The sequence below is a fragment of the Chiroxiphia lanceolata genome, chromosome Z (genome assembly GCF_009829145.1).
Source record: "Chiroxiphia lanceolata isolate bChiLan1 chromosome Z, bChiLan1.pri, whole genome shotgun sequence".
NCBI classification, from domain to species: Eukaryota; Metazoa; Chordata; class Aves; order Passeriformes; family Pipridae; genus Chiroxiphia; species Chiroxiphia lanceolata.
In genome coordinates this window covers 34695812-34712539 of record NC_045671.1, presented here as the reverse complement: position 1 = coordinate 34712539, position 16728 = coordinate 34695812, and the positions used below count along the sequence as shown (strand labels likewise).

At 34.5% G+C, this 16728-nt stretch overlaps 1 protein-coding gene across 5 annotated transcripts in view; it reads right to left on the bottom strand.

Moving 5' to 3' along the window:
- Nucleotides 1-684: 684 nt before the first annotated feature.
- The window catches only part of VPS13A (vacuolar protein sorting 13 homolog A), a 102699-nt gene continuing 86655 nt past the window's right edge, over nt 685-16728 (bottom strand). For 2 of the 5 annotated variants that reach the window (XM_032676940.1, XM_032676941.1), the window contains 4 exons: nt 7554-7639; nt 6795-6918; nt 5208-5282; nt 685-3913 (listed from right to left, as the gene is read on the bottom strand). In XM_032676940.1, coding sequence (XP_032532831.1) covers nt 3863-3913; nt 5208-5282; nt 6795-6918; nt 7554-7639 — 336 coding nt within the window. In that variant the 3' untranslated portion in view covers nt 685-3862. Of the gene's footprint in view, nt 3914-5207; nt 5283-6794; nt 6919-7553; nt 7640-11376; nt 11496-15276; nt 15853-16728 lie in introns of those variants that run through there. The other 3 variants (XM_032676943.1, XM_032676944.1, XM_032676942.1) reach the window with 2 other exon arrangements.

The window sequence follows — 16728 nt, the reverse complement described above, 5'->3', positions numbered from 1 at the left end:
CCAGAAAGCCAATTGTATCCTGGGCTGCACCAAAAGCAGCGTGGCCAGTAAGGTGAGGGAGGTGACTCTGCCCCTCTACTCCACTCTTGTGAGACCCCACCTGGAGCACTGCATCCTGCTCTGGGGTCCCAAATTGAAGAGTGGTCCTACCAGAAATGGGAGATTGTCCAGAGGAAGGCCAGGAAGATGGTCTGAGGCGTGGAGCTGCTCTCCTATGAAGACAGAGTTGGAGAGGTTCAGCCTGGAGAAAAGAAGGCCCAAGGGAGACCTTCTAACACCTTCCTGCACTTAAAGGGGTACTTCAAAGTAAGAGAGCTGGTAAGGGACTACTAAGGGTATGTAGTGACAGGACAAGGGGGAATCCCTTCAAACTGAAGGAGGGTAGGTTCAGATTAGATTCTAGAGAGAAATTCTTTCCTGTGAGTGTGGTGAGGCATTGGAACAAGTTGGCCAGAGTAGCTGTCAATGCCTCTTCCCTGGAGTTGTTTAAGGCCAGGTTGGATGGGGCTTTAAGCGACCTGGTCTAGTAGATGGTTACCCTGCACACAGCAGGGGAGTTGGAATTAGGTGATCTGTAAGGTGCCTTCCAACACAAACCAGTCTATGCTTCTATAATCTGGCATCATCATCTTTGTTTTTTCAATGCAGCAACAGAAGAAAAAAACCACAACCAACAAAACAATGTTAAAAGAAGCTTATACATGTTAATTCAGTTATTAAAACCTTGTCTTCACAATAAGCCAAAGGGAAATGCTAAGTCTATAATTCTATTTTCACTGAGATGGCTACAACAGAAGTTTGATCATTAGTTCTCAGAGACAGGATTTGACTTGATCTGCAAGATTCTGAGTAATGGTATTACTTGTTAATTAAAGTAGTATATAAAGAAAACAAATAATAATTACATTTCAGTAAAACAGAATTCAGTTTCACTTTATTCAAGATGAAGAAAAGGTTGAGGGGGGGAAGGCAGTGTGGAAAACAAGAGAGCCATGCCATGAAAGCCATGCAGCTGAACAAAAAGAGATGCAACAACTAGATTTATGAAAGTTTCAGCAGTTTCTTAAAGGTAATTCTAACCCTTAGGAAATTGAGAACCCAAGTGACATTTTTCAAATTTATTAAATTTACGTAACAGTAATCTAGAAGAGAAACTGTTCTTCAGCATTTCAGTGAAGGCCATGATAACACTTTAAACACCACAGTGGACAGAACTGAATGCCTACATTTTAATATTTATTGAGATCCCCTTTTGTAATTGCATATATACTTTCAATAAAAATTAATATACCTATTCTGCCTTCTTGAAAAAAATATGCATATTGCAATGACGAACGAGGCACAGCAGAGTGGACATTTCAAACAACCTGCAGTAATCCAGAAAATTACACAATGGCACAAGTCTGAATACCTTTCTCTTTGCCCTGGGATGATATATAGTTAAAAGAGACAACTGGTGTTTGCTAAGAAATGGTAAAATCCACTCATGACTGTATGGAGAAAGTTTAAGGAAAAAAACCAATTTACTGACTAGAATAGGGAAATACAGAAAACACACTGACTACAATAGGGAACTATAGAAAATCATGCTGTCATTACAAGTGGAAACAAAGTGGGAGGAAAGGTCCCACATTGACTTTTGAACATTTCAGCTCTTATGTTAAGGCTTTCAGTGAGCACAGAAGATCAAAATATTTTATACTCTATAAGAAAAATGCAATTTGGGGTGAATTCTTATTTTTTCCAAAACATGAGCTGCTTAACCACAAATATGCATATTTAAAATAAATTTTTCAACATTAATGATTATATTACTCAAATATTATTGAAGAGCCAGATGAGATTTGAGAATCAGTGTTTGTTGATAAAATAAATGCAAGAAATATTAAAACAGAGACAGAAGAAAATACATAGAATCAGGTAAACTGAAAAGCTACACAAATGGAAACGTACAAAGTACACACAAGAGGTATTGTAAGTGAATTACTCTGTAAATGAGATGGAGTTCGCTTAGCCCTGTAAGGCCATCCATCTAAGAGAAGGTCACTCTAATCAAACCTACAACCTGAGGACCTCACTCCCACTGTGCAAGTTCACTTGGCCCTGGCAGATGAACCTCAGGATTAAAGGGTGGGTCCAGTCCCACGCACACTTGCGTCTCACCTAAAAAATCCACTGTGCAGGCTCAACCCTGTAAATGCTGGGGATAGGGAAGAGACCACAAACTAATCAAGAAAATAATGAGGCTGTTAATTGAACTATCATACATAAGATGAAAATGACAGATTAAAAACAAATGACAGATAGAGAATGGTACTCAGAGCATTCAAAAACACTACTTATCTAAGGCAAAGTACCTAAGTTTGGCATGATAACCTGAGTTCATACTCTTGGTACGTGCTTGGTGTACAAACAAGTGGAGTAACACAATCATTGTAATATTTTGGAATTATCTTATTTAGTTTCAATTTACAGGGAAAATTGCAAGATTACATGTATTTTGTAACCCACTAAATGGTTACTCAACACCAATGGCAAGACTTACAGTACATTAAAGATCTGCAACTATAGGTTAGCATGCTAGTTGTTTAAGATTTTACAATAATGGAACCATTTGGATATCTCAAGCATCAGAATTCTATCCTGTAGCTATAAATATTGTAAACTATTGTTTAGAAATCGTACTTTGGCAGCAGGTACTTTCTATATGTACCAGATGTTCTGCAGACTTTGATATTGGAATTTATGGAAGCCTTCATGTAACGCTGTACTGCTTCATGTACTTTCTATACCAACTGCAGTAAATAGCCATTCAACAACACTGACTACTACATCTAAGAAACAAATAGAATTGCAGACATTCAAACTATCAAAATTCTGCTGTCTGGGTACAAAACAAAACAGTTTCATTGGGTAAGAAAAGTTGATATAAGCAACTGTGACATATTATATTTATTATTTAATATAAATCTGACTTCATTAGTCACTTGCTTAGCACACAATATTGCATAATTCAAGGCATTTATTTTTGGTATGCAACAGTGCACTTAGAACCCCATCAACTCCTCCTTGATTTGCAAGACTGTAAGTAACTTCTATTTAAAATAATAGGCTTTTATGATTATTTTTTAGTGCAGAGAAATATTAATTCTCCCCATTACACATTTTTGTAAACTGTTATATTTTCTGTGAGTACAGACAGAGGTGCTGCAACATTGCCTTAGCTAGAATATAAAAAAGTTTACACTAAAAGCAGTACTGTGTTGTAAATCAATCATGACCTGGTCCATTCATTTGCAAAAAGAAAATAATATTGTCAAATAAGCAGCCCCTCCTGTGATCACCTAAATTCAACTTCTTTGATCAGTAGCCTCCTTCCTATATTTTGAGTTGTAACACTAATGAATAACATTTCCTTTGACAAAGAAATTTGTATTTCAAAACAGCCTCAAGTCACATTAAAACCAAGACATAAATTAAGTACTGATTTTCAGAATCAAAACTGAAACATTTGCTCTGAATAGTATCATAAGAATTATTCCAGAGTTCAATTTCAATATCAAATGTTAAGACTAATTCACTTTATGCTGCTTATATAAAAAATGAAATTTGGAATCATATCTTAAAAAAAGCGGGAAAACCAAGCCCAAACTTGGCAGAATCTTTTCATCATTAGGTATTTTTTTAACTTAACATCATCTAGTTCTGTGATATAGCCATAGACTGTTGTAACCATAATAAACAATTCGATAAATATTCCTTCCTTCTTGTTTTTGTTTTTGTTGCTGATATTCAAATAGTTTTGCTTTTTAAGAGGAATTAAAAGGTAGCTGTTCTTCATATCTTGGTGTTTTTCCATTCATTACAATTTTGGTTGATTCTCTCTCACTTCTTCCAGTTTAGAAAGGATCCACTGTGTGAAGAAAAAGAAACAATAAAGTCTTTCCATGGTAAAAACCAATGAGACGGAAATCTATAGTAGGACAAAAGGACTGCGATAAGAAGTGTTCATAATATTTTGCAGGAAGATGAGTAGATTATTACAAATCAGAATCAGATTCTACCCCCTCATACTGACAAACCAGTTAGCTGGTTTTGTTAGATTCCTGAGCCTTTCTAGGAAAATACAGAACCTAGTATTTTTATGAAAAGTGTACTCAATTTTTTCAGCTTTCTTTTCCTTACTTAAGACTTATGGCATACATAATATGATGTGCTAATTTGACTTCTAGTATTGTTCCTGATTTAGCTGAGGCATAGATAGGATCCCCTTCCCAGAAAGACTACTGGACCTAAACACTGCCTGTCCCTGTTCCACCACAGCCAAAAAGAAAAAAAAAAAAAAAAGAGAACCTCAGTACCTCCAAAGATTACAGGCAAGTCAAATTCAACATGAGGCCCCTACCTTTCTGAAGTAAGAGTCAAGTGTTATCTTCAGCTGTGGTTAGAAATCACCTCCATGAAGAAAAAGGCAACTTAAATTGATGAGAAGGTGCAAAAGCAACTTAACCTAATGACAGGATGCAACTTCCACAACCTGTTTCAAACCATGAACCCAAGGAACCATGTCCCACTGGAATATATACAAGACTAATTTATGGTTTGTGAAAATTATTAGCTGCACTAATAAAAACAAGGCATGACCTTCACAACTCGTGATTCTGGTAGCAGACCTGAAACACTCCTACTTCTCCATTGTAGTCAAAAGTAATGATGTCAAAACGAAGAGAAAATGTGTATAATAATAGCAGCAATATCATATATCAAATAGAGAATTTGTATTTTTATTAAGGATTTTCTTAATTCTTTAACCAAAACTGCATTTTGAGGAACTGAGCAATAACACCCTACCCCTTCCCAACCCCTGGAATAAAACTAAGAGTAATTTACCAAATATTTTTGTTCTATTAAAATGTACTATTTTAATTTACATCCTAGATCGTTTAGTTTCTGTTAGTTGTACTGTTAAATCAGTCTTTAGACAGATAGTTATAATTCCAAAGATTTACGTACGGACAAGTTTGATGTTGAAATTGATTATTTTTGAAATTCAGTACTAAATAGGTCATTGCTATTTCCATCTCTATAATGCATATGTGGAAATTACTGAATTTTAAATACATATAGCAGTTTCAGGTTAAGAATATTTGTTTCACTTTTTAAGCCAAATCTAGCACAGCATAATTTTAATAGTATTTTGACTTTACCTTAGCATCCTCTGGACTTCTAAAATTAATAATTTTTCCAAATTCTTTGGCATGGAACACTGACTTAACTCGTTCCTAAAAAAGACCCCAAAACAGCAATTCAGAATTGAAGTTAAGTTTCTTCACACTTTAAGAAGTCATTTACTATTAATACAGATATGATGGTTCAGACAGCCACGTGTACCCATTACGCTAACCTGAGTATGTTCGCATTGCATGCACATACCCTGAGAAACATAATTTTCTGCATGAAAGCACAGTGGAGTGGAACACTCCAGCAGTAACAGACTTCTCTTTTTACCATGGAAAAGGGACTATCAAGTGCGTAGGAATGGAAGGCAGATAATGGAGTATGTGCGGTAACAAAATCCATTACTCCCTAAGGTTTTAATTTTTCATTCTTTCTAAGTCATTTCTTGAGTGGACATTCCACCAATACTGACTTGGAAGTAGTGGTCTTAGGTAGTGAAAACAGCAACTTTGGCTGCATAAAGAAAAACATAAGGAGTTATTTGCAAAATACAGTTTTCAACCACAGATTTCAGTAAAGACATACTGCAGACATGTTAATGGATTCTGAAATGACTGCTGTGTAGGGGTAAAGATGGATATGTTATTCAGCATTGTCTGAAATGGCAGAAACGCTAAGAATTATTTCATCCTGTAAAAGTTCACTTGCAGTCAGAAATCCAGTTTGGAGGATTCCAAACCAATATGGCTCTGCCTTTCATGCTCTCTGCAATAGAAACAAATAATCTGAGTGAAAAACTGATTTACTTCGTACACTGTCAAGACTGTCCTGACAACCAATATGTGTAATTACACACCTGAAGCTTATTAAAAACAGAAACAAAACCTGTCAGGTAAATTTATTGATTGAAATTAAATTCAGTTACCATTCAACAAGAATGTAAGAAATATTTTTAAGGAACTGCCTCTGTAAGTACACTCAGTCATTGGTGGTCATCTTTCTCCTTCTGTCTTTTGCAATTCTACCAGGGAAAGAAAGTTTCAGGATTTTTTTCAAAGGAAAAATTGAAACTAAGAGCAACATTCTTCAACTTGTATTGAAAAGGATAGATGTATGTCACTATGTTTTTTTTTAAGATATGGAAACCTTACTGTATTTTTGAAGAATTTGATTACTAGCAAATGAAAAAAAAAATCTTTGAAGCATAGCACATGCCATGTATTGCTCTGCTCTATTTGCATAGGATTGCAACAAGGTAGGAGTCCACATATTGGCATATTTCCACAGTGTCAGAGAGCATAATAAAAATATTCTGCAATCTTCTGAGCCTTTTGTCATGTCACCATTTTCCAAACCATGAATACTTTATGAATTGGTGCATATCAACAAAAAATTCCCAGGGCTCAAGGAATTTCACCTGCAAACTGTAAGTCACCATTCTGCTTAGAAGAGTCAGAAGCTAGTTATCTGAGTTTGCCCATGCCAAATTTCAACTCCCTTCTCTGAGTGTATCTCAACTACAAAAGAGACCAAGAATTTAAAGGAGAGAGAGTAGAAATTCAATTTTATAAGCAGTTAACACAAAAAACCAATAAAACATGGCAAGGTTAATGTACCTTGGCTTCAATGCGCAATCTTCGACCATCAACAATGAATGGTTCTTTAGTAAATTCATCGTAAGTGTATTGCCATTCACATATCAGCTGTCCAAATGTCCCTTTTGTCACAAATAACACACCACTAGGCAACAGAAAATAAAAGTAATGATTTAAAAATTATTGTAAAAATACTTAAAAGTTATCATGTTACCCTTGCTCTAGTGAATTCATTTGTTGTTGCAAAACAGTTCTCATATAATGATCTATAACAACTATACAGCACACTTTCCAAAAGAGTCAATTTTGAATCTTCCCCTTACTTACTTAAAATACTCTCTTTCAGAGCAAAACTGTAACACTACTTCAAGTTGTATTTTTACAAAAAGTTGTACATACATTTTTTGAGAAGAATGCCTGATACTCCACTATTAGATGTTGACTCTGCTTTGGTATTATCCTTTTTTCCTGCATTATGCCAATTTATAAGTGAACCCCACAGTTCAGTTGACTTCACCCTAACCAGGTTTATAACAAATCCTTCTCAGCTAAAGAAATCATAAAGCCAACATTCCCTTCTTAAATAGGAGAGAAATAACACTCAATGCTTTTCTGCTGCACAATGCCACAGTTGAAGATAATTAAGAGCGCATTAGGCATGCCTTTCCAATTATTTTATCTACATAAATGATGACAGCACTGTTACTGATCAGCAATTATCAAGGCATGTACATTTTAATGATTGTTTTAAGTGCATATTATTCAGTTAAAACTGTTTACCTTTTGGTTACCATTAACAGATCTGTACTGTTGACCATAGCATGTGCAATATATCTGAGTTTTGCAAATCTTCCATTTTCAATTTTCTAGGAGAGATAAAAGTTTTATAGCTTTGAATATGCTAGTAAATTAATGTACTAATTTTGTGCTTAAAATGTATTTATGCTCCAGAAGTATAAATTATAACAAAATGCAATGGACATACTTTTAAAATAAAAGGCTACTTTCATACAGTCAGAACATAACTAACAGATCTGTGACAGCTAATATTCATAATTATGTAGAATTACATGGTTCCTGTTAATACAGCTATGCAAATAAAAATCAATCCTAACCAAAACTGGCAAAGAAAAATATTTCTCAAAACATTTCAGGACTCATTTTTTTACATATTTTTAATATACTCTGAACTTACGATAATTAATACAGTTGTGAGACAACAAATGATAAGGATTCTTTTACTAATTTATGCTAAGTCACTTCCAAATCATTGAGTAATTAACTCCGAGAATAAATCTATGCCTAACTGTATATAAACCCCACTATCATGTAGACAGCAGAACCTATAATAATGCACTTAAGGTAATGCTTAGCCCTCCTCCATATTCATTTGTTTTCCTGTGAACTTAACGTTTTCCTACAATTGCTGTAAATACTGTAGCAGAATATTTTTTAATGGGTAATAAATTTTAAATATTGATGACAGCAGATTATTTTATAAACACAGACACTCCCTGTAACTCTAACATGACTTGGCAAACATTGGCTTTCTGATTTTCTGAGCTATGAGTGATTAAATTAGTGGTTTAAGTAATATTGATGCATCTTAATTGGGAATAGCAACATGACTGCTTGCTTACTTCCCATCTTTTACAAATTGCAAGCAAAACTAGATTAGTATAAACCAGTATGATTCATTAAAGCCTTAACTATAAGCATATTCCTTCAGATATGTATGCCAAGATTTATAAACATGTAGGTTAGTTATCAAAGCAGTTAAAATAGCAAAACCATTTAATAAGCGTTCATCAACATAATAAAGACATCTAATTTGGTGTACCCTTCACATTTGGCTGAATGGATAATTCCACTTGCCCAAACACATATTTTGAAAATTATGTCTTCCCCAAACATGCTGTTTCTTTAGTGACTGAAATGCATGAATATTTGAGTAACAGGTTCCCCAGAAGAGAGCTTTCCAGAAAGCTCTTAGAAAGCTCAGATAATTTCTCTTTCCCCAGCTCTGCTGGGCTACAAAAATCAACGCTATTGATTATGTGCCCACTCACATAAGTCACCACTTGTCTTTATTTCTACAAGAGTTAATGTCTGGTGCAGGGTGAATTCAGCAAGAAGAATGGCATAAGAAATGAAGAACTAAGGGCTTGGAAAAGTCGTTATTTTTTGTTATGTTTTTGGAAACTTCTTATTCAAGCTTTATCTAGGGGTTGCTATGCCTCTGAACTGAGTGTCTCTCTGCCTTTCATATTTAGGTCTAAGCTTCCACCTTATAAGTAAATAATCCTCTCTAAGCAAAAAATCCTCTCTAAGGTAGCCTCTACGACATTCCTGCACACAACACATTGGATGATTAGAAGACAGAGGAGGTTGTATGGACAGACAGCATGAGAAGGGTACATGATCCAGATACCAGGTTACTGGTCTAGGTCTATGTCCTCATGGATATAGACCACTCGTTAGTGGTTTAGCAAGTTTTTAGTGTCTAGCAATTTTCTAGTGGTCTAGCAACAGGGAAGCAGAGGAGAAAGCTGACAGGAATTTAAAGAAATAACGTGTGTGGAAAGAGCAAGGGTGCTCCAGCAAAGTTGAAAAATACACAGTTGAGTTTAACTGCAAGACACTGTGACAATGACATCAATTTCTCTTACTGACCAAACATATAAATATCGCACAGCATGACCAATATCTCTGTTCTATTAGAAGCAAGTATAGGGGAGAAGAATTTAGCAACTTAGCCTTATTAGGATGGAAGGGATATCCCCTGTTCAAGAAGGTAAATTTCTTGTGCTTTGCATAGCATTGAGGTAAGTCTCTCAATCCAAATACAATCCAAATACTTAGGAGAGGGATGTTACCTCTTTTGGTCTTTTCCGTAGCTTGCTGTAACCTGTCAACCTGCTGTAACTTACTTAGCTTATTGAAAATGAACTGAGAATTGTAAAAATTATTATGGAAGTACAGTATTTAACTATCACACAGGTGACAATCCCAAGCAAAAGCTATTTAAATGTCCACCAAATTCCACAAAAAGAGTTTCATTCTACTAAGATTCCCAAACACGTGATTTGCGGAGCACAAAAAACATTGTTGGCATGAGCTAACTAGTCCTCGTTATCTATGAGTCAAAGATCATAAGCTCAGTTTATCTGTGTTCTATAGTTTTGTAGACAAAAGAAGTTAATTGGGAAATAAAGCACAAGAAAATATTGCATGGGCTATTTGCAAAGGGAACACTTGTATCCATACCAATGAAGAGCAGTAACTACTTCGACATTTTCTGCCTTTGGATTTTTCTACCCTTCACTTACAGTCTTTGTCCCTTTAAGCATTAGAGTTATACCTATGCATTGGGAAATGCATCAGAGGGATACATCAAGTTTCTGCTGATAATTCTTATAGCAAGGTCACAACTGCGCTCTGTTACCAAAGTGCCTTATAGAGCTCGAACATAAAAGGATATACAATTGATCCCTCAATATAGGTGCATAAATAGTTTTTAAAAATTTTATGGTATTTAGCTAATGCTTGGAGAAAGACAGCAACTTGGACCACTCGTGATGCAAAACTATAAAAGTTAACATTAATCAACTATTAGTTTCACCACTGGAAAAAAACAAACATGGTTTTTTTAAAACAATGTCTGTATTTCAAGTTAAAAGCATTTTAATAACCTGATTAAGAGTATATATGAAGCTATTGGGAGAAAAAAAAAGAGACACTCCAGCAGCTGTTACATGTGAAGTAACACAAGAAGAGATCCCCTCCTTTGCAAATTCTTACCTGTACTACAACTGCTTAGATGTCACTGCAATAATCTAACAGCAAACGTAATCATTTATGGACGGATATGCAAATATGTTCAATGTCTTAAGTGGTATCCCTGCATTTGGAGAGATTCCTAATCACACTATATACTCCTAATTTAATGAGAAACAATCACAGAGGGCTTTGGCAAAGTTAGAAATGAAACAGAGCAGAGTGTTAAGTAGCAGAGCCAAAATTTAAAATCTATGATGCTTCTGGTAATAGTTCTAAAAAATACTAGGGTTATGGGTGATACTGAAGTCTGAATGCTTGATATCCTTCTTGAACTCATCTCAACTGAAACAGGATGTACAAAAATAGTGTAAAGGCTGTTACTACTTAAAAGTGGTTATAAATCAATTGCTCTGTATGTTCAGGTAAACTTGAAGTTTTCAACTGAATTATATATTGACAGTGTATTTCCTTATGAACTGGCTACGGTATAAATGTGTGAGTTCTGAAAGCAATCCGCTGTTGTTGCTAGAAACTCCAACCCTGAATGCATCTTTCAGCTCAAATCATAAGGTAACTTCTTCAAAAGCTGTAGAATTACTGATTTCAGCAGGCTAACCTACCATAATTACATATCCAATCTTTCCCACAGAAATGTTTAATAGTTCTAAGCAGTTCCCAGGTGACTTGATACATGTAGCTTGAATGTATGTGAAAAAAGGAGGGAAACTTATAAAGAGTAACACGTAAAACATTCTTTTTTCTGCCTTAAAAAAATTATCTCCTCATCCCTTATGAATAAGAACTGACATTTACCCCTTATTACCTATTTCCTCATTCCAGTTATCCCAATGTGCAGTGTCATTCTACAAAAAGCAAAGCTTTTGTCCATGATGTGTTAGTGTCTGAATTCAAGATTCCATTCAGCCATGTTGAACAGCAACTCTGAAACCAACATGGTTTTATTAAAATCAACAGAAATTTGCAGTCAAGATTAACATTTAAATCTAAGGCCACAGTATGCGGGACAATAAAAAGTAGGACAGCAGCTTTCTTTCAGTACACAAAATTCCTTCTTCACAGTAGGAATAAAAGTTGCCTAAGCTGACTAGCAGAATAATCTTGGTCAATTTTTGATCCAAATACACAAGAAAATTTCTTTGAAAAGCTGAATGGAGAAACCATACTGATCCATACTTTCATTCTGATGAATACCTAAAGGTTCTATTTCCTACCAATACAATCAAACCTCTTTGATTTGTAGCATTTGAAGCATGATTACTGCATCAGCAGGAAAATGGAAGAATATTGCATGTATGCTTCCATCACAATCAAGCTAAAATGAAATTGAGTCATGCAAGCTTTCATATTCTTCTGAAACAATTGGTGTTAGCTGGTTTCAGGCAGCTTCCCGGAAATATATATATCTTCTATTTGGGGTTGTGCAATGGCTATGTAATAGTATACAAATGTTGTGCATTTAGGTGGTGAGGATCCTGCTTCTTCCTTTAAACTAGACAGAGGAGGTTTTCCAAAGGAGGATGGATGACAGCCGTGACTCACTTAAAGGAGTAGCAAACTAGATGGCATACATGAATGCCTGGCAAGAGTCAGGACAACGTCAAATAAAAATGAAATTACTTTGAACTTTGGAAAGAATTTCTCCCAATAATTTTATGAAGTGAAACCCCAGTTCTAGGGTACTTCATAATATGGATGTTTATGTTTGGAATTGAACCCAAGCTCAAGATGAGTGAGGGAAGGAGAGGAAGGAATAGTATGACACACTTTTTCTATTCCTCAGATGTTCTTCCTGGTAGATTGTAGTCTGAATACTGAGGGACAAATCACTTCAACATTCTACCACCTGATCTGAAGGTCCACGACCAAAAAAGCATCACTAAAACAAAAGCTGAAGACCTCCAATACAATAGGACATGGTACTGAAGCACAGCTTTGGAGGACTGTCTTCTCTACAAGCTTATACAGCAATCTCACACAACACAGTGAAAGTGTCCTCACAAACTCACACACTATAAAAGCAAATTAGAAATATTTTAAATTTATTTTGGTTTTGGGTAGACATTAAGCTGTGACACAGAGAACCACTGATTTCATGGTGCAACAGTTGATGACTTATCTTCACAAGCACAAAACTAGTCTTCCAGCTTTATTCTCTGTCAGGGCAAAGGTCTGGCAGGTCTATAGCTTCTGTAAATGACTAATAATAGCAAACACATATTAAATGATCACAGAAACTGTCTAAAGTATCCCCTTGCACTCGCTTAAGTCTACAGAGCCTCTTGAAAAAATAAGACCACCACAGAACCCTGAACAAAAGGGATATACTGGATAACATCAGAGATAAAGCACACAGATTATTCACCTCAGCAAGGAGGAAACATATACATTCCACCTACTGTTATACAAGTCACTAAAAGAGAAAAACCGAACTCCTGAGAAAAGCTGAATTGCTGACTTGTTCTATTGGTAACTGTTGCAGCCAAGAGCAGAAAATTTAGCAATGAGACAAAAGGATGGCACAGTAATGGACTTCAAACTCAATTCAGTAGTGAAAAAGGGGCGAGTGGGGGAAATCGTGCAGCCAAAACTTAAATTGTTAAAACATATTAAATTGAAGGAAAGAACCAAAATTGAAAAAATTGTCTCCATTTTTGGTGTTACTTCAAATCCCTAATAAAAATAATCTCTACATGGTTTTTTGGTTGGTTGGTTGGTTTGGCTTTGAGTTGGTTTAGCTACTAGTTTTCATAGCTTTTCATTCCATGACCTAGAGAGAAATTAAATACTAATATCCCAGGTTATACAAGTTTTTGTTATCCCAAAGCCCTAAATCCAAATTATTTATTTTTTCAATGTATATTCAGAGAAGTCTAGACTCAAGTGAGAAACAAATAAAATACTTGTACAAAATGAATATTTTTTTTTTTATTAACATAAAAACTTCAAAAACACAACTATATTCCATCAAAGAGACAGAATAAAGTAAAGAATTGTATTTGCCAACTACACAAGCAATTTTTTTCTACTCTTTTGTTGGGTTGTTTTTTGTTTTTTTTTTAGTTAGCATTCTACAACCTTTTGATCTACTGAGTAAAGAAAGGACTCTGCAGTTATATTGCAGTGTAACTTGAATTAGCAATACCTGACCCGGGAGTACAACCATTCGTGCTAAATTTTACTCCTCGTTCTGCAAAAATTAGTAGAACTTTAAGATAAAAAAATTTTTAAAGTTAGGTCAACTTTTAGCCAAAAAAATTATTAAAATAATTACATTTCTAAAACTGTTTTAGAACAAGGAAGAAATATGTTTTTTTATAAAATTGACATGCATTGTCTAGAAAGACTGGTTATTACAGAAGAAAAACAATTTTATAGGATAAAAAAAACCTCACACTAAAACAGCACAAAAGAGAACGAACATTATTCCAACGAACATTAGGTAACATTATTCCAAATTCTCAAAATCCAATAAAGTTAATAAAATGTCACAGTAACCTTTCCATAAAGTTGTATCTAACAATTTCCTCAACTTTTAGACATGATGTGTCTTTTTTCAGGATTGAAGATCAAAATGATTTCCTATGTTCCTCAAAGAAATACGGAAGACCCAGTTGTACCTGAGACATTTAAAATCCTTCCCACTATGTTTCAGGCAGTAACACACTGCAATACAGTCTTTCATCTATTTCTGCAAGGCATCCCTTTGAGGTGACAATATTACCGAACAAATAGAAACACATGACCTGTAGCATCAGTAATTTCAGCTAAAACCAGCTCTCAAATTTAGTTGTCCCCTCTTTCATCTGTGAGATTAAAGGCAAAGGGTAATTGACCAAGAGATCAGACTGTACAGCAGGTTTTGAAAGCATAGAGCAAGAATAAGCAGTCTTAATGCTTTTTAATGGTTCTTCCCTCAGCATTTTGATAACTGGAAGCCAACAGACAATGAACAAAATGATATTACTTTGGTAAATATGCAAACATTTCAGAAGCTCTTATTGCTTTAGAGCAATTCTAACTGTTCAGATGTTGGCAGAATTAATTATCACTACAATACTTAATGATATAGAAATATCTGTTGCCAGTTGTCTTTAAAGAGCAACACAAATTTAAATTTAGTAATGAACCTCAAAAAAGAATGAGAAAACTGTGCAAGCATTCCAGTGAATACAGAAAAAATAATCTTTTAAAGAAAAAAGTAACTTATAAAGGTATTTTGTAGAATTTATAATACAGATTTGTAGTGGATGAGTGTTCCCTGCCACCTCCCATATCTAGGTAAATAAAAAACTAAATACTTTTGCATGTTACATATGTTTTCCTACACAAAGTCTTGTAAAAATAATGGTATTTTTTTACATCTGTCTGATTTTTACATGGTGTTTAGTTCTGGGGTGGATTTTTTACCTTCCTGTTGCTGTGAAACCAAAACCAATTTATAGTCAGAATAAAAAAAAAATAACTAAATAACATTATTTCACACCTTTAAGGATACCACAACATACACAAAATATTTAAAAATTATGGTAAAACAAATGATAAATGAAAAATTAAATTTTTATGTTAAATGTTCCTTGCAAAATGTATGTATGTTATCTTTTAAATACCTTCATAAGCCATTTAGTGTTTTCACATTATCTAGTTCCAGGAAACATGAAAAACAATGTTGGAACAGAACAGATGAATCCATTTTAGATATACTTTAGACATGTTTATTTTTAAAAGAAAAGCAGACAAAATACTTCTGAAATATTTGAATAAAACAGTCAAAGGGCATTTAAACACCAATAATTCAAACTCAGTAAAGTTTTACTAAACACATTTAAAAGCAATCCAACTACTAAATTATAAATAAACCCTCTCAAACACTTATTTAAATGCAAAAACATTAAACACAGTTGATAGAAATACATCTGGAAATAAACTCTTAAGTCATGGTATCACTTGTTTCTTCATATTATTCAATACTGTTTTACCTAATGTACAGTTTTATCTGTAAGACTGTTTTTATTACATTCTTTGCTCCTTTGCCTAGCACTCATCACCATACAGTTTATTATCCCCACATTTTTATTCACAGTTTTAAAAATAAGAATTTAGTAGCACAGAATCCCAACATCTCTGTGGGAATTATAGCAGCAACATTTAAAGGTTAAAGGTCAAAGGAATGTGACAAAGGCCATATATATCTGTAACAATCCACATCCACATTATCCTAACTGTCATCATCATCACTACTACTGTGAGTCATAGTCCACTCTTTGTAGGCCTGTCTTTTCTGAAAGCATGGTAAGGGAAGAAGAAAGCAGAAGTATTAGTTTAGAAGTAATGATTTGTCTGGAAAGTTTGTTAATTAAAGCAAAATAAAACCCCGAAAAACAAAGAAATTCTGAAGTGACATCCTAGTTTAGGACGCAGTATGAATGCATGAAATAACCTATATCCTATTTCCTTTAATCAGCATATTCAATCTCTAAATTGCTAAAAGAAGTTTTACTCCAACCTAACCCTGTAATCTGTTGAAAAGCTACAATACAGTGACTGAAGTGGGACCAGTCACCAGACCTGTATGCAAAGAAACAATGCAAAAGAGGAGAATAATTATTTTCCCCACAAGAAAATACTACTCTATTCAAACTGTTTCAAATAGGGAACATGCAATCCACTGAGTTCCATGCAAAACAAAGTAACAGCTCTGGAACCACAAACATTAAGAACCAAAAACATTAGTATGCTTGAGAGTTAAATTAAGATTAAGACACCAAACATCCTATAGCAGAATTTATTGTGTGGGAAAAAACAATACTACTTTCTGATTTGACTGTCTACAGGGAGAATTATAACCCTGCATGGAGCTTTGAAAACACTTCTTCAAGAGCAGTTGGAACCATACTAGTGAAAACTGATACAAAACAACAATTTTTCAAGTTTAGTTATCTTCAAATGGTGGCTGCCATCACAAAATATAAAAGACAACACACAGGGCCGTACTTTAATGTTTTTGTAAGTTAGATAATGGAAGGTGGTGGTACTGTACTCGATCATACAAAACCAAAAAATTAGAATTACGTATTATATTGCAAAATTTTGTAAACGCTTCTCAGGAAAAAAACCAAAATACAAACGTACAAATTTAAGAAGGAAAAGCAGTGTA